At 41.0% G+C, this 27111-nt stretch overlaps 1 protein-coding gene across 2 annotated transcripts in view; it reads left to right on the top strand.

Moving 5' to 3' along the window:
- CTNNA3 (catenin alpha 3) overlaps positions 1 to 27111 on the top strand; it is a 411569-nt gene that overhangs the window by 241322 nt on the left and 143136 nt on the right. For both annotated transcript variants that reach the window (XM_059850814.1, XM_059850815.1), the window contains 2 exons: positions 2832 to 2912; positions 8587 to 8739. In XM_059850814.1, coding sequence (XP_059706797.1) covers positions 2832 to 2912; positions 8587 to 8739 — 234 coding nt within the window. The remainder of the gene's footprint in view (positions 1 to 2831; positions 2913 to 8586; positions 8740 to 27111) is intronic.

The following is a 27111-nucleotide window of genomic DNA, read 5'->3' as shown; positions in this document are numbered from 1 at the left end:
CAAGGGAGCCATATAGCTTGTAGATATTACATATATTTTACAGGAAAAAACAGTAGGTGAGTGCAGGATAACTGAAAGTCTCAACTGATTTTTAAAATCCAGACCCAGAATAATGTGCTTAATTTTCCTAGCCCTTTTTCTAATTCAGTCAGTCTGTACAAGAAGGAGCTGTTTCAGGATAGGTGTGTGTGTTTGAAGTACAGCAGTCACCAGAAGGATTTAATTGCTGAGCAGATGCAGAGTATTTCAAGTCCAGACGTGTGGGTTCCATCCCTGGGGAGTGGGACAGCTGCACTCTGCTGATGTGGAGGTGCTCAGGTCACCTTTGGTTTCACTGTGCCAGCATTTCTGTGGACACTTGTCAGACATTAATCTGCTGGTTTTAGTTATGCAAGAGTGTAATCATCTCGTGTAGCTCTGGGGCTCTTTGTGTCAGATCCAGGTGGAGTCTGAGGCTGCAGGGGAGGAGGACACACCCACAGGGGGACTTCAGCTCCTAAGGGGCCAGGGGAGAAGGCAGCTTGAGGCCACTGCTGTTTGAGAGTGTTCCCACAGGAGACTTCATAGCCAGCTGTTCCCCTGACTGGAAAAGACTGCACATGGTTTAGCAGTCTTTGTAAGTAGGATTTATCCAAACAGTAGTGTGGGATTTTTGATGTTTAAGTTTCTTTAGGGAAGAATGAGGGTCTGCAATTATGAGGTTACCTGCAGTCTGGACTTGTCCATATTCTACAGCCTGAAGCTGCATTTACAGTGCATTTGTAGTGTATTTTATTTCTTAGGGAAAACACGGGGTGAAGAATAACTTCATTTTTAGTCAGATTTGCTTTTTAGACATTGACTATTATGTTAAGAATTTGAAAATAAAGTCTTTTTGTCTTGTTCACTGTTCAATATTTTATGCCACTTGCTGCCTGAGGTTATTTCAGAATTGCTGCTTCAAAGATTAAGGTTAGCTGAAAGCCAGTTGTATCATTAGTGGCCACCTTTGAAGTTACAGATTACCAGGGAATTTGAAAAATATCCCAGTATTTTACAATGATTTTGTCTTTTTAGAAAAATAGGCTCTAAGTATAAAACTTTCAAAGGATATGCCAGTACATTTTGTAGTCTGAAAATGCATAGGCATAAGCTGAGTTGTATCCACCGAGTTTTCCTGGCCCTGTTTACCTGGCAGTTCAGAAGGGATCATTTTGTTGTCAAGGTTGACAAGAGCTTGCAAAGCATAATAGAGGAGTCATTATTTACTTTGGTTCCTGTGCAAGCCTTGGTACAAAAAAATGATGGCATTGCTGTGGAACAAAAGTGAGTATCCACCTCCAGGGATTCCTTGAAGGTTTTAAGGTGAAGTTCAGACCTTTCTCCAAGACCTGGTTTTGATCATCTATTCCCTGCAAAGACTACAGCCAGTTTCAGAGACAGAAGTCATAGGAGATGTTCTGAATCTCCCTGAAAATACGAGTTCAGTTTCTAAAGCAGTTTTTCCTTTCAGTTGATGCAGAATGTGCTAATAATTTCAAGGCATTTATGACACTGCACATTCCATTGTAATGTAAGAGTTCTTTTCTTGCCCCCTCTAGTCTTAGTTTTAATATTAAGCATATTGTTCTGTTCACAGGTTTCTTTAGTAAGGAAATAACTCTGATTGAAGTATGATCCATAGCTAATAAGCTTATGCTCCTGGTGCCTACCATGATATTACTACCTCCCTATTAATTTTAATGTTATTTATAAAATAACACAATCGTGTCCATAATAAAGACTTCCTGGTGTTTGGTAAATGCTGTGGTCATTGTTCATAGCTATTGCTTAGCATTTATGAGAGCCTGGTTCTTTGTGCTGTAAATGTCATGTGTGCTGGCTTTGTGTAAAGCACCACTGTTTGTGGTTCCTTCCTTTTGGCCAGGGCAGTCCAAGGCAGTCAGCAATGATAGCTTGCTTTAGGCAAACAAAGTTCATCATGCATTTTGTATTTTCATGTTGTTTCTGTACTAACAGGAAAAAAAAATCCAGACCAGCTAGTAGTCACAGAAGTGTTATGGTAGTATTGTAGGGGAAAAAGGCTGAATGGTCCAGTGAAGGGTGAAGTACACTTTTCAAATAGATAACCATGATAGAAGCACTTTGCTCATAGGTGGAAATAAAAAAAAATTAAATTGTTTACAAAGTAAAACTGATTCTCTTCAGACCTCTCAAATATGTCAAGAGCTCAATCTTCTAGATGCTGAGGGTGAGTGTGCTGTGGAATGAAGAGGTTGCCCTTTCATGGACAGGGTTTGCATTGCAACAGCTTGGACATTTTGAAACTCACGCATTTTGTTTTACAGAAGGAAAATAAACACTACAGACAAAAGCATAACCACACTGCACTGTGGGCACCTTAATTTATACATTGTTTCTAGAGAGAGAGCATTGTTTTTCATCTGAATAGGGTATTAATGGACTGCCATAAATATTACTGTTGTTGTTGTTATTACTATTATTAATCACCACCATCACCATCATCATCATCGTCATCACTATCATCATAATTCTATTCATGTTGTTGATTACACTGGGAGTATTACAGCAATTCAGAAGTTAAGAAGTGTTTATTTTGTTCCTGTATACTGCTTCTGAAGCATATGTTTTGATTCAGCAAATTATGCTTCACATCACAAATTGGCATTCTGTGAACATTGTGGTACTGGCTCTTGAAATGTATGAAAAATTTGAAAAACCCTTCAGCATGTATGATTTACCAAATGCTCTGATGCACTGGGGACACAAAGGATGGGCTTGCTGAGGGATGCCAGACAGGCACTGATTGTTTTCTGTCCTGTTGATTGCAGACTGACAAGGCAGAGAGAAGCAATGCCCTGAATGTTGCCATAGACAGTATGTGCAAGAAGACCAGAGACCTCCGCAGACAGGTGAGACCTGGGCACATGAAAGGTAGGAAAGGTCTTTAGGGCTGCTTTTCCAGTTTGCTATTTCCAATTTATGTGTTTTGAAAATAATATTTTCTTTTCCACAATAAAAATATATTGAAGACAATTTCACATTCTGCAGAATATTTACATACCAGTTTTCAAAACTCAGGGAGAAAACCCTGCCAAATGATTCTGGCTGAATATATCTGTATGTATGCATATCTAAATATATTTGCTGTAGATATATATCAGTAATGTACTCTAGCCATCAAGATTTGTTTAATTTTCAATAAGCTTGAATTCTTACTGGTTGTTGGAACAGACACCTTGAAGGAAGTACTGAGTCACTATGTGTAGGTCTTTACAGCTGTGAGAGCTCTTACCACACAGGAGGGTCCTTGAAATGCCCAGTCCACAGTCTGCCTCCCCATTTTACATCCCAGTGTCCTAAAACTAATGTGAGACTTGGACCAGGATCCACAGCTGCAGTGAAGGGCAGGAGGTTAGCAGTAGACATCAGCTGTGTTTATACCCTTTCTCTGTAATAAATATCTTTGAGAAAAACTGCAGAATTATGCTGGATGTGTATAATGTGCCCTTTCTGAGAGAAAACCCCTGGAAAGTCAGTAGTTCTTTCAGCCAGGCTGCCCCAGCCAAGTGCATGAAAGTTTACAGTTACAAAGAACATGAGCACACCTCTTTCATCCAGTCTCCAGCTTGGGCTGTTGATCCACTCCCTGGTGGAAGACTATCCCTCCCAGCTTTGTGTTCAGTCTTGCAAGCCAGCCTGTGCTTCAAGAGGAGGAGTAAATTCCTTCCTGCTCCCATAATCAGCCAGGGGAGGCCTTGAAAAAGGAGAAGAATATAATATAAATACAGTGTTTACAACCAAGTAGCTCTCCAGTTTCTGCTTACATTCTGTCCAAGATGTGTTCAGTGCAGAGACCTGCATCACTAGCTCAGTGTGTCTAGGAACCCTTCCATTTGTTTCCTTCCATGAGTTAATTAAACTCCAGCTTAAAACACTTTATTGACTCTGTTACAGTGGTTAAAAGCTGTTAACTGATTCAATTTGTGTCTTTCTGTAAACCTTTGGAAAATGTTCAGGCTGAATGTAATCATGCCCAATTTATAGTCAATCTAGACCCAGTAATTTCCTCTTACCAGATCAGCTCTGTGCTGCTTGACATTTTTTCCACTGGAAAGCATTTACGAGAAATATTTTATATCTTTCCTCCAATTCTATGTTCATACATATGAATTGCATAAGAATTGTTTTAAGAAGAGTGTTTACTGCATGCCTAATTCCTGTTCTGGGACACATGAAATTGTGAATTTTGTGCTTGCAGATATTGCAGTAGAGTCTTATTTGCTTTCACTTACAAACATTCGTTACTTGTCTACAGTTTACAAGCAATTTTACAAGAAACATGAAAAGTGTTGTTTGCTCTGCTCTTGCAGCTTTCCTCAAACTGTATTTTGGAATGGTGCTGTGTACTTTTGCTGGCAGTGTGCCAGGGGCTCTCAGTGCATTCAGGGCTGTGCTCTGAAGTGCACTCTGCTTTCAGTCCTCACTGTGACTGCCTCTGCATAATTAGGGTTAAAGATGAAATCTTATAAAGCTGTATTTTTAAAAGCTCTTCAGTAGTGCCCCATAAACCAAACCATCAGAGAGGTGCTGTCCCAGCCAGCAGCCTGGCTGTGGGTTATGCCATGGGCCCCTCTGGAACACCTTTGCACTCTCGGAGTCTCTGTGGCTGAGCTGACCCCAAGATGTTGGAAAGTCTCTTTTCCCAGCCCCGCCATCGAAGAAGGAGTCAGGATTCCTTGGCTCTGCTTTTCAAGGTTGTTTATTCTCTGTTATCAATAACATTCTTTCCCTGACCTGCTGAGGTCTGTCTGGCAGGTCAGTTTGTGGCACACTGATCGCCCCAGAGGCAGCCTTATCTTTTTATACTAAAAACTACATGGACATTATTTACAGTAATTTTCCAATACCTATCACTTATGTTAGTGATAAACCAATCCAAAAGTGCCACCATCACACAGAAGATGGAGGCTAAGAAGAAGAAAGAAGAAGGACAAGGCACGCTCAAATCCCTCCATCTTGGCTTCTGAGCCCCTGTTCTAAAAACCCCAGATTTCTACTTTTCCACCTTGTGACAAACTAGCTGTCATTCTGCTTAAACTCTTGTGGCTTGTAAATCTTCATAGAAAGTTTTCTCCATGGGTTAAAATCAAAAGCACAGGTGTGTTTGGTTTTGTGCCAAGGTCTCTGATCTCCCTGCCAGGGGCTTGAGCCATCCAGGGGAGCCAGAGGGATGTCCTGGGTTCTGACATTGCACATCACAGCAAGGGGGGGAAGGAACACTTCTGTCTGGCAAGACTGAAGGCAAAAGTAGCTGTCCCCAGAACAGGATATTCTGGGAGCTGTAGAAACTCTCCACCTTTTCAAGGGAACTTACTTGCATTCATTTCAGGAGCTTGGCCAGTACTTCCGGGGATTGTAAGCTGTTCAGCTTTGTTTTGATTTGTGCTCGTGCTGGAGATGTGTGTGTCATTTCTGTGTGTGCAGCTTTACCTGGATCACTGCTTCCCTGCTGAGGAGAGCTGTACAAATATTTAGGAAGGAATTGCCTATTCATTCCAATTTGTAATTATGTGAAATTACCATACTCAGTTCTTGCCTCCCAGTTCTTTCCCAGTGTAGCATGAATGGACTGCACAGGTGTTTCTCCTGTGGTTGTTCTGCAGTTCTGGCTGGTTTGTTGCTTTCATAAATGTTGTTCCTGGTGATAGTCTTATATTTTTATGTAACAACTTAATCATGAGTAGCTGTTTCTGGACACAAAAGAGATGGCCTTCTGGCTCCCCTTTGAAAGGGGAAAGGGAGATCCCTCAGTAATAGCTGCTCTGAGCTTTGCCCAGGATTTTTGCCAGGGTAGTCTAGTAGGCCAAGAGGTGAGTAGAGGCAAGCAGAGTTTTCTGTGTTTATCAGTACTGATGTTGAATAGTGTTGCAAACAGCTGCTGGCATTTTTTTCACTACCCTCCACTGTTTTTGACAACCTTATGCCCCATGTTTTATAAATGACATGTTCCTGTGTTATTTTTTAATGCATTTTGATATCAAACCCAAAAATTGTCCATGCTTCTGTAACAGTCTGCTTAAAGGGTAAGACCTTGCATCTTAAGAAGAAAACAATTTGTCTGACATCATCCTCCCCCTCCTTTCCCTCTTCTACTGGTGTCTCTTTCACTTAAAATACGAGAAGAAGTTTAATTATAGCACAATAACTTCCCTAGCATTGCGTGCTGGCACTACTGGTACTGTCCTTTGTTCATATGCCTCCCTTCTGCCTGCTTAGCTTTTAGCATTTTGCCCTACAGGTGGCCAGAGTCAGAAACAGACTTACTGAGTCATGGAAGAAATGCTTGTTAGAATTAGCATGAGAAGAAATAGGTATTGCCTCAGATATTCCTTTTTTCTTTTGTCTTCTCCTTCTTTTTCCTATGTTTTATTTCTTTGTTTTTTAATGCTACACAAGCCATCTTTTGCAACTCTTAGCTTCATGTATTCCTTTGCAGAGCTGCAACAGGAAGATAATTTCAAACTCATTTGTGTTCAGCAAAGACACAGCATTATCTTTGTTTTTTTGAAGAAGATGCAATTTGCTGCATAATTGCAGGGTAGAGCATTTCTTAGAACGAAATAGGAATGATAATTTCTGTGTGAAAGGTTAATTAAGCCAAGAAAACCAGTGAAAAGCTGTAGCAAAGAATTATGCAATGAGAGATAAAATTAGGCTGCTGCTTTGAAATTGGGTATCTCAAACTCACCACAAATGTGCCTGCCTGAGGTTATTGTAGTGACACTACGCTGAGGCTGTGAAAGTCCTGCAGTCTGGGCTGTACAGAACTCCAGAATATTTCTGCTGGAGATAATCAATCATTGGCCATGGATATGATGGTTCCACAACTTCTTGTTGTTGTTTTCTGTAGATTGAAATCTTAATTTTTAAATTGTGACTCTTCAAGGTCACATTTATGTACCTAATTTTAAACAGGCGAGAATATCTGTTTCCTTTAGTGGGGCCTTTACAACAGGGAAGTCTTAGTGGGTACCTTGGCAGGACTGGAGGTTTGATGTATTTTATTTCTGGTAGTGGAACTTTCTAATAGTTTTTTATTTTTAAATTTCAGCCTGAATAAAGCTGAGAATGTGAGAAGTCCTATTTTGTATTGGAATCCCACAGCCTCTGTATTTGTAAATTACTTGGCAGAACACACAGTGTATCCAGGCAGTGTATCCTAATGTGGTGGGCTACAGTAGGTTAGCAGACAAAGAAACCATTCCAAACATGAATTGCCTGTGTTTGTTTGGAAGGTTTGTGTCTCTCTGGTGAGTCAAGGAGAGCTGAGTTTAGGTGGTGAGGCTATCCAAAAGCTAGTGGCGGAATTCGTATTCAGATCTTGTCTGATAATCAGCAGATTTCTCCACTGTTCTTTCTGCTGTGCTCGGTCACTGCCCTACCTACAAACACAGCAGCAGCAGCATCAAAAAGATTGTGGTTTTTTCCATTTTTCTTGCAGTAGGAGTTTTTACTTCTGTTGAGTTTTCACAGAGATACATTGGAGCAAAACTCCAAGTGAGAACAGTACTTTGGCAACAGTGTGATGAGCTAAAAAACATTTAGTGTCCTTTTCTGTTCCAATCAATATCTTTTCTATATATTGTAAAAATACTGGATTTGGAGTAGGAAATTCAGCGCATTTGATAATTAAGCTGCATTTCATGTATTGTTCCAGTTGGTATGTTTGTTGTGGTGCTGCATGGTCTAAATGAACAGCTTTCATGTGTAGCTGTCATTCTAACATGCAAAATAACCTCTTAAGTAAGTAATGTCCCAGTGATCCCAGCTTCTGTGGAGCCTAATTTAAGACACGTAATTTATAGCAGAATGTTATACTTCTTTAATAATTTAGGTTAGAAGTTCAAGAACAATTAATTTAAGCAGAGAAAATTGAACTCCAGCCTCATTTATAGATCTTCTTGCTCTATTAATACATTATCAGGTGGCACAATCAGTAATCTCATTGACATAATTACCATGAAGGCTGCCATTCTGCAAACCAGACTGTATTTCCCAGAAAGAAAATACTTGGGTAATTCTGCAATTATGAAGTAATGGGATGTAGCTATTTTGTGAGTACAAACATGATTAAATTAATATTTTCTTTGTAAAACTAAATAGCCTTCTCCCTTGGCATCTGAATTACAAGGGAGAATACTCAGGAGATATGAGGTCTGGGCTAACTAATTTTTCACATGTGCAATCACTTAAGTAGCCTATTCATCAAGGAAGGGGAATATTTGTTTGCCTCCCTTGATTTCAAGAGAACCAGTGTATGATGTAGTGTTTTATGTATCTGTACAAACAATTACAAACAGGAATATTTACCAAGTGGCATATTAAAGTTTTCCTTAAAATTAAATACACTTTTCTGTATTTAATACATCAAGTGTAGCTGCCATAGGTTTCAGAGCTGTGGTGTAAATAATGCATGAATAGAGTGTGTGTGTTTGTGTTACAAATAGGAATGGACAGTAATTCCAGCAGACTTTAATGGATACTCCAGTTAGCAGGTGCTGATGTAACTGCTTTCTTTTGCAGCTCCGGAAAGCCATTATAGATCACATCTCAGACTCCTTCTTAGACACCACTGTTCCTCTGCTGGTTCTCATTGAAGCTGCTAAAAATGGAAGAGAGAAAGAAATAAAGGAATATGCTGCTATATTTCGAGAACATACCAGCAGGCTTGTGGAGGTATGTTTGGTGGAATTGCACTTGTTTGGAATATATGGTGTAAGTGACTTGCCACTGAACACTCCCTTTGCCGGCAGATACCAAAAAATGTTTATGGCTGGCATTTCAGGAAAGAATAAATAAGTGGCCTTGGGTAATAGTAAATGTACTCCATTTTCTTATAATGGTATGTAGTAAGACAGAGTGCTTTGTCCTTGCATAGCATTTCATTGCACAGAAATTAGATGGTGTGGAATTGTAATTTGAGAAATCGGTGTAAGCCTTTCCACTGAGGTGTTCAGTGGGAACTTGACTAAATGTGTGTTTCTGGGAGTATTAGCTCGCAGTGTTCAGGATCCTGCTGCCCAAAGCACAGGAGGCACTGTGTTAGTGCCAGCTGTCTGCCAGCTTTCTCCCTTGGAAAGGCTGTGACCTGTGCAGTGACCTGCTGAAGGGGAAATGGGGCTGTGACCCAGCTTAGAGGCAGGAGCTCGCTGCCACAATCATTGAATATTGCAGGTTAGAAAGGACCCCCAGGAATCGCCGAGCCCAGCTCCTGCCTGCATGCTAAATGAGTCCCCTGCACACCCTGGAGACTCAGGATTCATTTCTGGAGGATCTACTTCCTTATTGCTTAGAAATGATACTTCTTCAGCACTGAGAGATTTGCAAATACAACTGGGGGCAGATTTTCATTTGTTGGACAATCAGTCCTGCAAATGTGACTAAATATACACTGACCAAAACTCATTTGAACTGGAGCTTGGAACACTGCTGGAATACTAAAGTCAAAAATTCACAGCAGCATCGTCTCAAGTGCCTGGAAGGAATGCATTAGTAATGTTTGTGGGGTTTTTTAGCTTTTGGTGCTTTGGTGTGCAGTAATGTAAAAATGGGAAAAAAATCAATGAATTCACTCTGCAGCTGAAAATTTACTTAGGAAAACTATTTGGTTCAGAATTAATAATTAATTTTGAGTGACCTAGAGACAATGAAAGAAAAATAGGTAAAGAGCTAAAGTAAAAATAGGGTATTGCATTTACGTTTCTCTTCATGGTCATGTTCTTACAGAATAAGAAAACTTGTTATTCTTTGATTTACAAGAGTATCTGATTTTGACTATGCTGTAAAATCAAATGACAGCTGAAACACAAACTCAAAGTTGCAGGCTTTTCCTGTATTTTTAATACTGAAGCTAAACCATCCTGAAGTGACTTCATTTTTAGAAAGACCAGGTGATCACTGAATACCAAATAACTCGACCGAATTTCTGAGTCCAGCTGAAATACCGAAATCATGATTCATTTTGGAAGACTTAAGCATAAAATCCAGTATTCATTTTTTTTCCTGGGTTTAAATTTGTGTCCCAAATGCAAGAACTAGCTGGCCATGGGTGTGGGTGTGTGATTAGAGAGACTGATGGCTGCACAGATTCGCTGCCTGGAAAATCCACAGCCTGATCTTGCTGCATGTGTGAATACACAGTGTGTGTGTACATATTTATATTTATGCTGTGACTCATTGTGCTGCCTACAGGGAAGGAAACTTCTAAAGAGAGACTGTACACAGTGCCACCTCCTATTGTTGAATTGGTTGTTCCAAATGTCACTTTACTGGGCATTATATTGTGGGCTGCTATTCAAATTAACTTCAATTTTACTTTATGTTATCTTCTGGATATCTAGTAGAACTAAGTATCTTACTTAAAAGTTGCTTACATTGGTTTAATGCTCTTGCCAGTATCTGTAAGCAAGAGCTTGATCGATGGCTTTTTGATAAACTGTATTTATCAACTGCTAAATTCTCCAGCAAATTAATTAGGTGGTAGTTGTACTGCATCCATCAACTGTGTGCCTGTCTGAGGTAAAACAGAACAAAAATGAAAAAAACCTATCAGATAAGTAAGTGGCCACAAAAGGGCTTTGTGGAGATAAACAGATTTATCTCAGTTTTAAGAAAAATTCTGTCATTTCCGACAGCCTCATGTAAGTGAGAAATACGGCAGCTCTTTTGGGGAATGTGTAATACCAGTTAAATTTATGTAAATGTAATAGCTTTTAAATACGTTAGAGCAGCTACTATAGCAGTTCCAACTGGAAGCATATTCGGGTTTTAGCAGCCACTACAGTGGCCTAAACTACGTTAAGCTGAGAATATTTGTATTTTTAAATTGATACAGTGGAGCACTGCACTCTTGCTTTCTCGAGGAAAATAGTGTAGACTTGGATCTGAGTAGTTGTGGTTTTCAGAAGCGTATATACCTAAACATGCACATGCTCCAGAACTGAGACATGGCCAAGGTGCTTGGAGCTTGGTTTCCAGCTGAACATGGAGCCATGGATAATGCACATGCTGGAGAAGTCAGGTCTAGCTAAGAGTGCTCCCCAAAGCAGGGAGCCTCATTCTGCCAGAAGGGCAGGACTGACCAAAAGGAGATGAGTTGTTTGGTTCCTTGTTATTTCTATTTTCCCTTTATTTAAAACAGAAATGGTGTTTCTTGGTGAAAATTGTCATGTATAAACACCACTTGTCCCCTTTGGGACAGGTGCCCAGGCTTTAGCCAGGGAAGTGTTCCATAGCCTGGTGCTGTCTGCTCTCTGTAGGATTTGGAGTTGGGTGACAGGTGAATTCAAGACCCAATCCAGTATAAAATTCCCATAACTTAGTAGGAAACTTCCAAGCATTATTGTATTTTATTAGGGGTTTCTTAAATGAGAGCTATGAGCTGCATGTTTGCAGGGGAGGCCTCACATTCTTTCCTTGCTTGTCTGTTTCCTGCACTGATAAAAGAGCCAGCAAACAAATTCCCTTTACAACTTGGATGTTATGGAATACAGCTCCAAAAGCCAGTCACTTGTGCTGTTGCAGAAATGGGCTTCATCACTGCTACTGAAAATAAATTTAATATTGAAATGCCGGATCGTGGGTGGCATGTACCTGGCTGTGGAATACTAAGAGACAATAGGTGTAGTTAAAACATTTTAAAAGCTAAACAACTAAGAAAAATGTTGCAGAAAAAGGCACAGAGCACTAACTGTACCAGAGAAGGCTGCTGGTGAGGGAGATGAGACATCAGGCTTTTGAAATACAACTATGAGAGCAGTTTTACCATCTAGGTGTAGTTGTAACATCCAGGGAGTTGGGTGGCTTGTGGGCACCAGATGGCAGAGCAGAGGCCAGTGATGCAGGCAAGACTGTGCAAATTGTTAAATACACAGTACCTTGTTTAGCAGATTAAAAAAGGTGGTTTTTTCTTTTGTCTGCTGCAAGTTGCCTGTGTGGGGCATGCCCAACACAGCAGAGCTGTTGCAAGCTTTGAGAGGTGAAAAGCAGCCCAGATGCTGGCAGTCCCTAGGTTTTGTCTAGGGGAACAAAAGCTAAGGAAAAAACCTATTTGCATTCTCAGTGTGCTTAGTTTCTGACTGTAAAGTGCTCCAGGTGTGGGTCTGAGCCCACTGTAAATCTCTGACACCTCAAGCATCCTGTGCTCAAGACTTTCACACCCTGACTACCCCCACATATGATCTTTTCTTTTGCTGTCTGTGAATTCTGGTATCATAAGAGATAATGAACACCGGTCCCTACTTTCCTTCTCCATGTCACTTATTATTTCATTGTTTATTGTTTTCAGAGTATTTCTGGTCTTTTATTTGGAAGCCACAAAAGGATCCACTTGCTCCCTTCCCTGTATCTTTTCCAGCACCTTGCAGTCCATGAGGTGGTAGGGCAGAACTGTGCATGCTAATCAATACAGTCAAGATATTTTATAGAATCACAGAAACTGTTGGTTATTTTCTCACAAAATTACTCACTTTTAATCTCTCTAGACTGAATTTCATCACTGTTACCCTTTAGTCATCTAGTACCATTGCATCCTTTTGCAAATCTTCATTAGTTATTTTATTTACTGCTCCAAATAACTTGTTAAAATATGTGTAAACAAAATTTATGAGAAGTTAATGCAGATACCGCAGAAATTCCTGGCTCACAGCTTTCTGCCAATTTCCTGCTGATTTGTTCCCGAGGCTGAAACAAGTGATGCTAATCTGTCTGAATCACCAGGGAATTTGCTGGTTATTCAGCCACTCTAATTCTTGGAGGAGTCTGGCATCCACATGCCTGGATCTCATACACAGTACAATCAGTAGTCCAGATCTTTCATTCTTCCATTACTTTCATGTATGAAAACAGGGGTGTGCGTTCCTGTTTATTTTTACGTTACTCTTCTAAAAGATATTTATAGCATTTATGACTATTTTCATTTAAAAAAGGTAACTTGTTGCACTTGAAGATATATGCTGTGAAATCACCTGTGTAATGAAAAGTTTATTTCTCTCCAAATTAAGGAAAAGGTGGTTTTAAAAAAATGTAGGTTTTCCTGAATCCAATCGTGAGTTCAACTTCAGTGAGTCTCCTCTTATAAAAAGCAGCGTCTCAGCTCTGTCCTGACAGGCAGTGTTCCAGCTGAACATGCTCCACACGCTTGTCAGGCTTCAGAGCAGTTGCTGGGCTGGACTGATGATGTTAGTGTTGCACCAAAGTTGAATTTGATAATAGTAATTTGAAAGTGAAGGCAGAACAACATGTCAAAAGAGAGGATATTGCATTCTCAAAATAATCAGCAAGCAATAATTTGAATCAGCACAACGGTATTGCCTACTCTCATATATCCTTTGTTAATGTTGTTCTGTGGCTCAGTTATAAATATGCTGTTGTGGCCATATTGATTAAACCATCAGTGTTTAATTTTCCTGTCACAATATTTCACTTGATTGCAGAAATTTATGAAAAAGGTTTCTGCATCTGGACCACAAAGACCTGTGTATCTGTGTAGCCAGATCTCCAGTCACGTAAGAATGGGTTTCATTATTGCAGCCAGCCAGTCCAGTGGTGATAGGAATAAAATGGTTTGGATGTCGCAGTGTTACATCTGATAGCCACGTGTTTCGTGTTTCCTGGGGCAGGTTGGAGGCAGGGCCAGCACACACAGCCCGATGTCCGTGTGGCAAAGGAGGGAGCTCATTGTCTGAGCCCTGCTCCGTGGGGGGGTCAAAACCCCGTCCCCGTTCTGCTCCTTGCCCCCGCCCTGCTGCGGAGCCCTGAGGTGTCTGCAGCTCAGGGAGCAAGGGAATGAATTGCCTGAGATTCCTGTCTGTCAGCCCAGGGGCTGGTTTTCTGGAGCCACCTGGGTTTCTTATTCATAGCCAAATAACTGCCCTGTGCAAGCCAGCTTGTACAGCAACATCACAGGACTGGAAGTCCATTTTTAAGTAAAACCAGCCATTGATATTTGTGTTATTTCCAGTTTAAGTGTTTCCTTCTGTGCTCAGTTTAAAACCTGTACTAATAATACAGGTCTGTACTCCCTACCCACCAGTATCACTCCTCTCAGTGCTTTGCTTGTTTTCTCTGCTTTCAAAGTTAACAAATTCAAACAGGTATTTGGAGATTTTATTGTGTTGGGCTTTTCTCAATTTAAAACCTTATTTACCCCTTATTGACTCTAAACTCAAGATAAAGATTTTCCAAAGATTCCTCTTGATTACATAAAGTGCCTGTTTCTTCTATGATTAAATGATTAGTTTAGTGTGGATGCCTAATTTTTAGACAGAAGTGAGGTGAGTTGGTTTGTACCTAGAGAGCTGACAGTTGGTCTATTTTGAGACTTGCATTACATTGCATTTTCTTTCACTTTATATAGCAGTTTTAATCAGGTATATCCTCTATGAGGGCAGTTTTTTAATCTGTTTTTGAAAGATCAAGGATGCTTGAAGAGTAGATTATGAAGTGTTTTGTATATAAACACAATAGACTGAGTTGGATATTATAAAAACAAAAGGTCATCTTCTCACAAAGGTTAGTCCAACAGTGAATTTGGTATGGAAATTAGAAGTACTGCTTAAAATATCAAGAGAGATATTCTGTGGTTTCTGTTTTAATCTGAGAAAGACGAATTCTCTAACAGAAACAAGAAGTCTTGAGAGAGAAGATACTTTTCCCCCCTCTCTGAACAGGAGATGTTAATTGAGCTAAGCTAAATTGCTGCTACACTGGCTCACTGCTCATTCTGTCATTTAAGAAACAAACAGTATCCTCATAGGCCAGTGACCTTTGTAAATTGGCCTGAGCAGTAAGATCTCCTACAAATCTCCCTCCTGAATTAGCATTTGGAAGTTAGGGCCTTCCTTCAAAAATTGATTTAAGACACAGCAAAGTCATACAATTCAGAAGCATGGATATAAATTCAGTGAGGTACAAAACATCAGTGAGATGAAAACATTGAACACCATTCCAGCTCTGGGGTGATAATATTTCCAGACACAGCAGTAACTAAATATTTTCTTTCTTGTGTTCTTAGGTTTTCTCTCTGCTGAGTTTATTAACTGCTCTGTGCTCGTGGCCTGGAGGTTCTGCCTGCTGTTAAAAGGTGCACAGGCTTGGGGTGTCAGCCACACTTCCCAGGAGCATCAGTGGGGCTTTGTGGCCAGCACTAGTACTGGAAAAGCTCAGACAGTGGCAAAGGGTTTGAGATACCACGGTTAACGTCCTTGCACTGCCATAGCTGCACAATATTTGTACACACCAGAGTGTCTCCGTTTTAAACGTGAATAGGGCATTCAGGTATGTGGAGGAAACAGAACAGTCCTAGTTACATAGTAAAAAAAACCCCAAACCACATGAAACTGCCCACTTTGGCTATGATATTGGACACTTCCCACATATGAAACGAGCACTCAGCTGCTGAAGTATTTTGGTGAGCACCAAGGGTCACATTAAACATTCTTCTGATGGAGGTTATTTTAGGCTGCAGTGCCTTATATTCCTCATATACTGCATCAAATACTTCTGAATATTGATTATGTTACATTGAAAAAAAACCCTAGAATATATTGTGGGATGAAAAAATATTTGGGTTAAGATTCTCTCTGTAGTCTAAGTCTTTGTTTGAGCCTTGGCTAAAAAAAATTCTTAGAAGATTTGGGTTATTTTAGAAAATGCTTGTTATTAATGGGAATTCCAACTTTGAAAAAATTTTTCAAAATACGAAGATTTAGCACTTTCAGATTTGACACATTTAGGTTTTGCTTTGAAATACCTTTTAATCTTAAATATTGCAATGAAATTACAAGTCTAGTTGAAATGTTTGATTGCATGGAAACATTTTAAAAGAGTCTTCTAGGACATTTCAAAATTATCTCTGAATATAAACACCATTTTGAACTATGAAAATTAAGGCAAAATAATAATGAAAATCTTTAAGGGACCCAGGTGTTCTTTCTAGTCCCCTTTAAGACGGAGCTGTTTTTAGTGACTGGAGTGTTCTGGCCTCTGGTTCACTTCTACCCAAGACAAAAGCAAATTCTGCTGTTGAGATAACAAGTATATAACAGTGAACAAAAACTAGGTAACAAGAAGACTGAAATGTCACATCTACAGAAGGAGAAAAGCAGGCCCTGTGGAAGTGGCAATTTCTTGTTTGGGGAAGCTGACAGACTGTTCTCCTGAGCTGATCCATCATGGAGATGTAATGCTTTCTGAGAGGAGGAGTGATAGGCTGGCTGAACTTGAGATTAAAAAAGGAATTTGATGGGAGCAGGGAAGAATGCTCTGATTATCTTTTCTTTTGGCACAGATGCAGATCTCCCACTGTGGTGTTTAAAGGTCAGCTATACCAGGCAGAGGCAGAGAGATTTAATAGAAGTGGAGGCGATGATGAAGTGAACTTTGTGTTCTTCGTCCTTTCTCTCAGCACATGAATATACCTTTGTCTCTGTCCCTTGATCTCATAACACTGACTTCAGATCTGCTGATACATAAATGTGACACTTCGGCCTGTGGCCTAATTCTTGCCAGTGTGTTTTTCAGTTTTGCCTGTATTGCAGTATGACAGGGCTGGCTTCTGGGACTCCAAACAAGGGGCAGTAACAAGCAGCACACATTTTTAAGTGCCTCAGTGTTGTGATGTGTTGATACAGAGCAGCAGAGGCATGCAAGACACAGAGTGTTGCTCAAAAAACAAGTTTGCAAGTTAGTGCAAAGATTTCCAGTGTAGAAAATGCACATCTATTGAACATTAATTGTCCTTAAGAGAACATTAAAAAAAATTTAGTTAAAAGCTGTAAAGGAGAAAAACCCTTGAGTTACAAAAATGCATATTGTTTCTATTTCTATAAGGAAATTAAGGTTTTATATATACATAGATTAAAAATTATTTTTTGTTTAATGCTATTAGAATTACAATGCCAGTTTGGCAAACAATATGGAAGATTTTACATATGGTAAAAAGAAATATTTTCAGCATTTGCAGTTCATTTCCAAAATGTTTCCAAAATGAGGACAGTGGAAATAATAGTAAGTATTTGGTAACCAAAAATAATACTGAAAATAAATTAATAAGCATGCTCATGAAAAGGCTTCCTTTCTCCTAAAAGGCAAAACACAGCCACTGGCTCTTGAACTAAAGCCGTCTATCTCTGCCTCTTGTGGAAAACAGCTCTGCCAAAAGTCAGTTTTAACATGGAATCTGCAAAGTCTAACAGGTTGTTTATTATTTTCTATGCAAACGGTTAAGTATTTCTCTTTAAGTACAGTGGGAAGACTCTCACACTTCACTCTGTTTTATTGGCATGCACGTAAAAGATGATAGCTCTTCTTTGCCACCGTGTCTGATTTTGTATGTAATTTGCTACATCTTTCTATGTCAAATTTGAATATAGTGACCCAGAAAATTGGGTTGAGAGCGACTTTCCATAGGTCTGGAAGATGCAACAAAAACGTCCTAAACAAATCATTTCCCTTTTGTCCTTTCCTGAGTGTACAACAACTAACTTGCAAGCAGCCTGTGACAGCTGTTACTTTTACCTCTGAACATCCAGTACTTAAGGACTGCATTCTTTTAACTTACTCAGCTTTTACTTGGAGCTAAGGTCCATGGAAATAAAACTACTTGAACTCTGAAAACCAACAATCCCCCTGATTTGATATCCTATATACACTTGCATAGTTTCCTGTCAGATAGCAGCTTAATCTAAAATGGATTTAACAATCCTTTAATTTGCCTTATATATCAAAGTACTGCATGTACAAAGTCCAGTCAGTTGGGAGGCTCTGATTTCTTTCTACCACCTTCAAAGACAATTGGGAATTGAGTATTCTCAGCACTATTCCTATTTCTATCAGGTTAATCCCAGACTGGCAAACACAAAATAAAAAAAACATTTTTATCCTTCATTGCCTCTTTTTAAATATTGATTTTACTGAGCTGTTGAAAACCAAAACTACTTCTGACAATGGCAACACATCAAAACTGCATGTGCAGAGGTCAAACTGACAGATTACTGGAACATCTTTATTAACTTTCAGACTATCAGAAAGAGAAGACTCTTTTATCATTCTCCTTTGGAGTATAATCAGTAGACAAGAAGCATGAATCCTATTACGTGGAAGGTTTTAGTTTCAGGCTGTTCAATGCTAAGGGTTTTCATCCCCAGATGTAAGATGCAAGTCAAGGGCTTGTCATTTTTTTGCTGTTGCTTTTGCTCACTATTCCTCTTTAATCCAGAATATACTTTCAGTGGTATGATCAAATATGTCAAAATAGCAGTTGAAGACTGGAAGCTGTGGAATACATCCTTGTATGTATTTGTGTGGCACAGCTTGTGTGTTAGTCATGTACAGAAGCGTGCACAGCAGCTGTCCTGAGCATACAGGGTCCCTTTGCAAAGTGGGATCTGCAGGTACAGAACTCCAGCGTGCCTTTCTGCTTGAGAGCATCCAACTGTGCAGCAGTTAGCATATGGAGATGTGGATGCAGAACAGTGGGCAGCATTTTGGGAATAAAATGTATCTGTCAGCAGATTAGGATGTCATTTTTTAAATAAGATAAGCTCCTTTAAGCGTGATCAATATTTAAAAATCAGAAGTGGATTTTCATTACATTACCGTTCTAATTAACCCTCCTCTCTTATCACACATTCTTTTTTCTTCTTTTTTTTTTTTTTTTTACTCTCACTTAGTAAGCTAATGCTCTGGTTTTGAGAGGAAAACCACCTAATTTTAGTTTGTTGATTTCTGTGCATCCTCAGTTTGTGTGACTGGGAATTCCTGTTCGGGCTCCCCTGGCTGCTGTGGGATTTTCCCTTTCAGGAGAGCCCCAGTGCCACCTCAGGCAGGGTTCAGTTAGCAGCTCCCTGGGGACATGTGGGCAGGGGAGTTCCTTTCTTGTCCCTTCTTCATTGTTCACTTAAATCCAAAGACCTCAGGGGACCTATTTGAGTAACCTGACTGCTGACACTGCTAATTTTAGCAAGCCTGTGATTAGCAATAGTAATCTAACCACAAAATAAATAAAAACAAAAAGGCACGATCTCATTTTACTTAGAGATACTTTTTTTTTTTTCATGCAGCTGTTTAGAAATCCAACTCTTGATGTCTGAGACACAAATGCAGTGCTGATGAGCCCCAGAGTCATGTGTAAACCCCAGCTTTCCCATTTCAGTGACTTTACAGAGTCTCTCAGCAAACTGACCTGCTTGGCAGGAGCCTGTGGGGGCCCTGGGGCAGCCTGCAAACCCTCTGCTGCCAGGTGTTGCTCCAGCTGGGTGGGTGTTTGCAGAGAGCCTGCAACAGGTAAAGGTGCTTCACCTAAAGATGGTAATGGCATTTGAGGGAGAGGGTTGTGTGAAATTACTTCTAAAATCAAAGGCAGCACAGGAATGCTGCACAAATTCTTTCAATGCAAAAAAATGTGTTATGTTCTAGTAGAAGCAGTCTGGCAATAGTAATTGAGAGGTGGTAGGCAGATGAAAGGAGGCCTTTAAAGAAGGGTAACTTGTTTCTGGATATTTTGGAGCTGCTAAATGGAAGCTTAATGTAGAGCTAATGTGGTCAAGACAGTGAATTAAGAAAAGTAATTCAATAAAGCTTGGTTAAGTCAGGCATGTACTTCCAAGTGTATGTAAGCTTTAAGACTTTGGACCTTGCTGTTAGGGCCTCACAGAGTTCTAGAATTTTGCAGCAAGTCCTGAATTAATAATGCAGGTATTTTTGTACCTCTGTATAATTAATCAAATAAGATTCAACTTTCCTATTACTGATTGAACTTCAGGTGATAAATGGTGACATTTTCATTAATCCTCTTAATCACAGCCTTTATTGCATAAGTGTGAAGCAAGAGAACAAAAGATAAACAACCCAAAGATTTATCAGATTTTCTGTGTCTGAGGGGCATATTTCAGCAGCTGGAAATGTCAGGCACCTTGTGCAGTGTGCAGGGAGTTACAGGAACTCCAGGGGGGAGTGGAGTCCCCAGCAGGACACACTGGTTAACATCTCTGGTGATTCTGTACAGAGAGCTGCACAGGTGCATTGGCACTGACTTCTCGCCTCTTATTACTGCAGAAACCAGATTTAGAAGTTCCTCAGAGTATTAGAAATTGTAATAATTGTGATTCCATTATATCCCCAGAAGTCTCATCATTTTGATACATTGATCTGTAATGAGCCAGTCAGCTGTAACAGAATAATTCCAAAGGCGCCAAAAAAAGCACTCACCATCTAAATATTAACATCATGTTACTAAAGCTTGTGCTTCCCAAATACCAAACAAGTCTCTCTGTTATTTGTTGGGGTTTGCTGGTTTGTTTTTATATTTTCCCCTTGGAATATGAATGCTGTGACAGTTGTTAAAGGAGGAGGTTTACTCTTCATAGATTTCAACTGAAAGAAGGTAGGTTTAGTTTAAGTAGGAGGAAGAAAGTCTTCCCTGTGGGGGTGGTGCTGCACTGGCACAGGTTGCCCAGAGAAGTTGCCCCATCCCTGGAAGTGCTCAGGACCAGGCTGGACAGGGCTTGGAGCAACCTTGTTGATGTGAGGTGTCCCTGCCCACGGCAGGGAGTGAATGATCCCTTTCAACCCAAAGCATCCTATGATTTATGAGTATTTTCCTGATGATTGGCCACAACTTGCCTTGCTCAATTTAACCACTTCTCTAGGAGTCTTTCTGGTTATTTTACCATTGACAAATGGCTTTTGAACCAGTATTTTTCTGCCACTGCCTGGGTGATGCTTTTTACAAGACTATACTTTATAACATGAATTTCTAGATATATTGAAATAATTGAAAAACATCTTTGTTCTGAAATGCAGTTTGTACACAATACCTAGAGGAGCTATGTTATATCTTGTATTTGAGACAAGAAAGCAAAAAGTAGGGCAAAGTCTTTTATAATACAGGAGTAACAGCATAAATGAAATTAAAAAAAAAGAAGTGGCTGTGGGGGAAAAAAGTAAGGAAATTATCAGAAAGCACTGTGGGAAGCCATGGACTAGAATTTCTGATTACAAGGAAGGCAAATGATCATTGTTTATCAGGGAAGTTGGATATGTTTATGTTTATGACATCTTGACTGAGACAAAAGGAGTATCTTGCTAGGTATTTCCCTTTGGTTTTATTCTTCTGCTGAAGTTTTTAAAAAGAATCTGAACATCAAACTTGAGCAATGTGCAATAATGTCAGTGTAGTCACTGCCAAGGAATCACATGGCTTACATTTTAACATCATTGTAATAAATTCCTCTTTCATAACTGTTAGTATAGTATTCAAAATACTGAGTTCATGACATATTTCTAGAACCTTCTGAAAAACATAGGCTAGCCTTGCTAGGTGTAAGGAACCTCCTTGCTAGGCTCAGCAGGACAGTACTAAGGTGTGCAGTCATGCTTTCTCTGTTGGAGCTGTCCTCAGTCACTATCACAGTTGAGGCAGTGAGGGGACAGAGGACAGCAGTAGCCATATCCCAGGAACTTTTGTGATGGGAAATTCAGATCAGTATATTCTGAGATTTAGCTTAATTAACCCAGAGTCATTTGTAGGTTTAAATTCTAGACTTCCTTGCACAGAGGTTTGTTTCCTTTGAAATGTGACTGCTACAAGTGTTTGTGTTGCTGTTGGACAGGTGTCTGCTGTGCCTGAGGTTCATTTCTCATCAGGGCATCGCTTTGCAGTCAATACCAGTCAATTCATTTGCCTCTTTTCAAAGCCAGTGTACTGTAAACAAGATAGAATCTCCTAGGAGTTTTTCAGCGAACTTAGCGCGATCACATTCCTGCAGTTTGAATTCTGTGCACATGCTTCTGGGGAGCCCACACGGATGCTGCAAACCACCCTGCAATCTGCGGTTTGCAATCTGGACAATTTTCTAAGTGAGAATGGGCTGCAGGGCTTATGAACAGTTTTAAATGTTTTCTTTGTGATCGGTCTCACATTTCCTAGGTCAGAGATCACACAGCAAAAATTAGTCAAGGGTTTCTTATAAAACGCTTTACGAACCTTTATTAACAGAAACAGAGACTTCCACTGCCACAGAAACATTTTATGTTAGTGCAACGTTTGTTCCATATAAACTACAGGAGCTGTGAGCTTATATCCAGCTCCACTGGAATTGGAATTGGCTGTCTATACATGGCTTTCATGGAACCATTTACAGAGGAGAATAAAAACTAATAAACCCGAGAGAATTACTGATTCATTTAAGGGATTAAGGAAGGGTGAAAGTGAATGAGAGGGCTAATTACGTTTTTACAAGATATTTGAAATGTAGGCTACAGTGAATGCATAGGAATGTACTGTACTGCAGTAGTGAAATAATGTAGAGCTGTGTGAGATGGGACCCTGACACGCACACACAGACACGCACACAGAGAGCTGTGTGAGATGGGACCCTGACACACAGACAGACAGACAGACACGCACACAGAGAGCTGTGTGAGATGGGACCCTGACACACAGACAGACAGACACACACACACAGAGCTGTGTGAGATGGGACCCTGACACACAGACAGACAGACACACAGACACGCACACACAGAGAGCTGTGTGAGATGGGACCCTGACACACAGACAGACAGACACACACAGACACGCACACAGAGAGCTGTGTGAGATGGGACCCTGACACACAGACAGACAGACACACACACACAGACAGAGAGCTGTGTGAGATGGGACCCTGACACACAGACAGACACACAGACACGCACACAGAGAGCTGTGTGAGATGGGACCCTGACACACAGACAGACAGACACACAGACACAGAGCTGTGTGAGATGGGACCCTGACACACAGACAGACAGACACACACACACAGACAGAGAGCTGTGTGAGATGGGACCCTGACACACACACACAGACACACACGCACACAGAGAGCTGTGTGAGATGGGACCCTGACACACAGACAGACAGACACACAGACACAGAGCTGTGTGAGATGGGACCCTGACACACACACACAGACACGCACACAGAGAGCTGTGTGAGATGGAACCCTGACACACAGACAGACAGACAGACACGCACACAGAGAGCTGTGTGAGGTGGGACCCTGACACACAGACAGACACACACAGACACGCACACAGAGAGCTGTGTGAGATGGGACCCTGACACACAGACAGACAGACACACAGACAGACAGGCAGACAGACACACAGACACACAGACCCACACCCACACCCACACCCACACACACACCCACTCTCCCATTTTCAGGGCCCCCATTTTCAGCGGCTCCGCGCCGTGCCCACCCCGCGCACTCCGGCAGGGTGTGGAGCGGGCAGTGCCGCCGCGGGCGGCTGTGGCTGCACGTCCCCACACGGAGCTTTGAACGTGAGTGCTGCAGGCGCCTTTCGGTGACCTGGCGGTGGAATCCCGCTGTTTTATCCATTGCAATGACACCTTTTGGCCGCCGCAGTCCCGCCGTGCTGGCCGCTGGCGCTGAGGGGAGGGCACGGGTAGGGCGGGCGTCTAAAGCCACCTATCACCCTGAGTTTTCTGCTTTGTCGTCTACTTCGAGGTGTTTTTTCTCTTCTGAAACCGGGGAGCTTTGGTGGCCTTGCTGCTTTAAAGACTAACTTCGTGCAGCAGGAGTTCTAAGTAAGTTCTAAAATAGCCATCTGTCAGGCAAACACAGAAAACAATAAGTTTGGAGGTTTTTCTCTCACCTTACAAGATTTTCAGTGCCAGTTCTTGCAGAGGATGGCGCCCGCTGAGGTGAGGGGTTGCGGCTCAGCGGTGCTGAGGGACAGACAGCCCGCTCTGGGCTGCTCTTTGGGTCGCTGTTGGGGCTTGGTTTTTTTTACACGTTGTGCTTGAGTTTAAAGCTGTCTGGGATGGACTGTAACACTAATCCTCTGATAACTGAAATAAATAGGGCAGTAGATCTTTCTCCTTTTTTAATGCCTTTGTTAAGAATGATCAGCTCAGGCTGGGAGGACCCACGGGTCCGCAGTCACACCGTCGTCGCTCCCAGGACTCACTCGGTGAAGGAGGAAAATGCAGCTTGATCCACCAGGAGGCAGAGCTGGGGGTCGTGTCCTCACGAGAGCAGCAGGGATATCCCACCGCTTCCCTTCTCGCTTTGACGTCCAGGGTACTGGCTCTAGCTGAGGTCCTTTTTCTGGGGCGAGGGGCAACAAAGGTTCTCAGCGTCTCTGCAGGCTCTGGACCTTTTTCCTCATGTCCAGAGATCACTTTGATCTCTTAATTCTGTGTTGGCTCGTTGTTTTAGAGATTTTTGTCTAGGTTTGGTGAAGGGGTCCCTCCCGTGACATGCTAGGTCTGAGGTTATTTTGCATGTCCTCTGATGTCCCCTCCTTTCACTGGCCGAGAAGGGCCATCCACCTGGCCCAGGCAGGGTGGTACTGATACAAAAAGGGGAATCCTCAACAATAGAGAGTTAGAGACTGACACTTAACAGGTGATTACAACATGAAGTTAACAAAGAACTCTGCCAGCAACTAGCTCCCAGCTCAACTTGTAACTCTGCAACCTTTTAAAAGAAAAATGGATAAACCCCTTTTTTTTACTCATAACACTTATCACTTTTTCAAGTCCTTTTGAGTGGAAGTAGGATAACAATAAAGTTCTTTTCCAGAGTTTGGAGGGAGCCACTTGGGTACTGCAAGAGAGAGTTAACTTCTGAGAAGCTTTGGAAGTGGGATTGGTTTTCCTTCTGAAAAGCAGCTACTTTAAAATAATTCCTTAAACACACATGATGTGTTCTTGTGTGAAGTGGGAGGGCTTGGTGGTTCAATACTACATAAGCTGCCTTAGGCTCTGACTTGCTTTTTTAACTAAATTTCTTCTTTTAAATTGGGAGATGGACAAACTGGGAGATGGACTTGTACTTGCTCTGGGAAGGCTTTCAGAGTGCTGGCTTACAGATATTGCCACTTGCAGAATATTGAAAGCTGGATGACCTTTGCTGCTTTTTTTTTTTCTTTTCTTTTTTTTTTTCTTTTTTTGTGGAATTTTTGACTAATGAGTTATAAGAAAACATGAAAGGATATATCCATGCTTATGTTTGAATCTTGCCTGTGCTTTATAGACAAAAAAGACCTGAAATTTTGAGTAGTCTATTGACAGTTTATTGTATGAATTGTATTTTCCTCTTTATTACTGAAGTGCAGGAAATTGAGGGTTTCATGCAGTTTTGAGAACTGTTTGCTCCATCTTGATCCTTACTGAGTTCCACTGGTGATAGATGTTGATCAAATCTTGCTAGTGGCAGGCAGTTAGGGGCAATTCATTAATTAGTTTATCAGCACTTGCATGTACCTCATTCTCTCAAGAGCTGTGTATTCTGGCAGGGAGTTGTGATTACTCCTTCTCCTGGCTGTTTTCAGGAATTAGCTAATTGTGCATGGCTGGTGTCCTCTTGCTGCATGGGAAACTGCTCTCTGATTTGCCATGTCTTGAGGCTGAGGCAAGGAGAAGGAGAAGGCTATGTGATTACAGAATTGGAGTAGCCCCTTTATCCTTTTGAAAACCCTGCTTTCTTCTGGTGTAATGTACAGCATGCTTCTGGAAACCCCCTGCTGCTAACACTGCAGTAAATGGTGCTGAGGGGGAGTATCATCACTTAGTTCAGCTTTAGAGCTTTGACTTGCTGTTATGTTCAGCCTGTGGAAGGAGCTTTCTTCAGGGATCAGAGGCCACTTCACAGTTACTGCAGTGGATTGAGGCTGCTGCTGGTGCAGATGGGACATTTTTTGGAGAGACTGTTAGTGAGACACAGGTCACAGCCACAGGCAGTATCTGTTTTACTGGAGTCTTGGGCTAGCTTGCCAGACCTTGAGTATAATACAAATACAGTATTTGTTCTTGGATGTGCCTAGAGCTCAGAGTCTGGAGAGGGAATCCTTACCTGAATTCTTCAAATGTAACTGGGACCTAAAGCAGTGAGAGGGAGCTTAGTGGGGCTCTGGGTCAGGCCTGACACCCTTATTGAAAAGGAAATGGATTCTGGAATTTTACTGGGCAGAGTTCTCCCTTACATGTGTGCTGTGTTTGTCTCACAGTGTATGTATTGCCTAGTTTCCTTTTAGTTGAGGCCCAATTTATCAAGGCAATCTCCTAGATGAACTTGTGTGAGATAAGACTTGTCTGAGCACATGGAACTTGAAATAAAGCAGTTGCAGTTATGTCTTTAGGAAAAAAATAACCCTTCAACAAAACTCAACAATCCAGTCCATGGGTATTTATATATGCTTTATTAATTACACCAGCAGAATGTTGGACATGCTTGGTAGGAAACAGTTGAAGTTACATAATACTCTGAGGAGTTTGAACCATCTTAACCATGTGGTTGGTAGCACCTGCAGGGCCAGTGATAAGCCTCAGGTGTAGCACGTTGAGCTAATTTTGTCAAATTAGCAGTGGGTTAGGCAGCAATGTAGTACTGCCTAATTCAGCTCTGCAGAAAATGGAAGGAGATGGAGACAGGTAAAATTAAGAACAGTACAAAAGAAACTGAAAGGAGAGTGAGGAAGCTTGCAGGTGTGTAGTTGCTTACTGTAGTTAAGTTAGTAGATTCAAGAGTCTTTCTGAAAGAGTGGAAGATGAAAGGCTAAAGGAGGCAGGGAAAGCAGCACAATGCATGTTAAATGCATGTGTGACTTGAGTTTGTAAGTTTTTTTCCACAAAAGTAAAAGCTGATAAAAGGTAGGAGTGTAACTTTTGACCTGAGGTATAACTATTTGACTTGATCTGGAAAGATATTAAGTTTTATGGTAGAAAATGGATTGGAGAACAAGCAGCATTGTGATACTACTTTATTGCCCACTGGAGGTAAGTTTTAAGTCCACAGGAATGTGTTTTTTCACTATAAACAAATACTGTAGTCTATGTAAGTTTTATTAAGCCCATAAAAATGCACATAGTAATCTGTAAATGCATATAAAAATGCAGCAATGACTGGAAGACATACATCAGTGTAGCCTTTCCCTTGAAAAAGTATAGAATCATTATTTAATGTTGACCTTTGTAGTTTTTTCATGGCTCTTTTTGGTATGAACAGTCATTTTCCATAAAAGACTTCTTAAGGC

This window comes from Haemorhous mexicanus, chromosome 7 (genome assembly GCF_027477595.1).
Source record: "Haemorhous mexicanus isolate bHaeMex1 chromosome 7, bHaeMex1.pri, whole genome shotgun sequence".
Lineage (NCBI taxonomy): Eukaryota > Metazoa > Chordata > Aves > Passeriformes > Fringillidae > Haemorhous > Haemorhous mexicanus.
The sequence above is the reverse complement of the archived record's forward strand: the minus strand, read 5'-3'. Positions and strand labels throughout refer to the sequence as shown.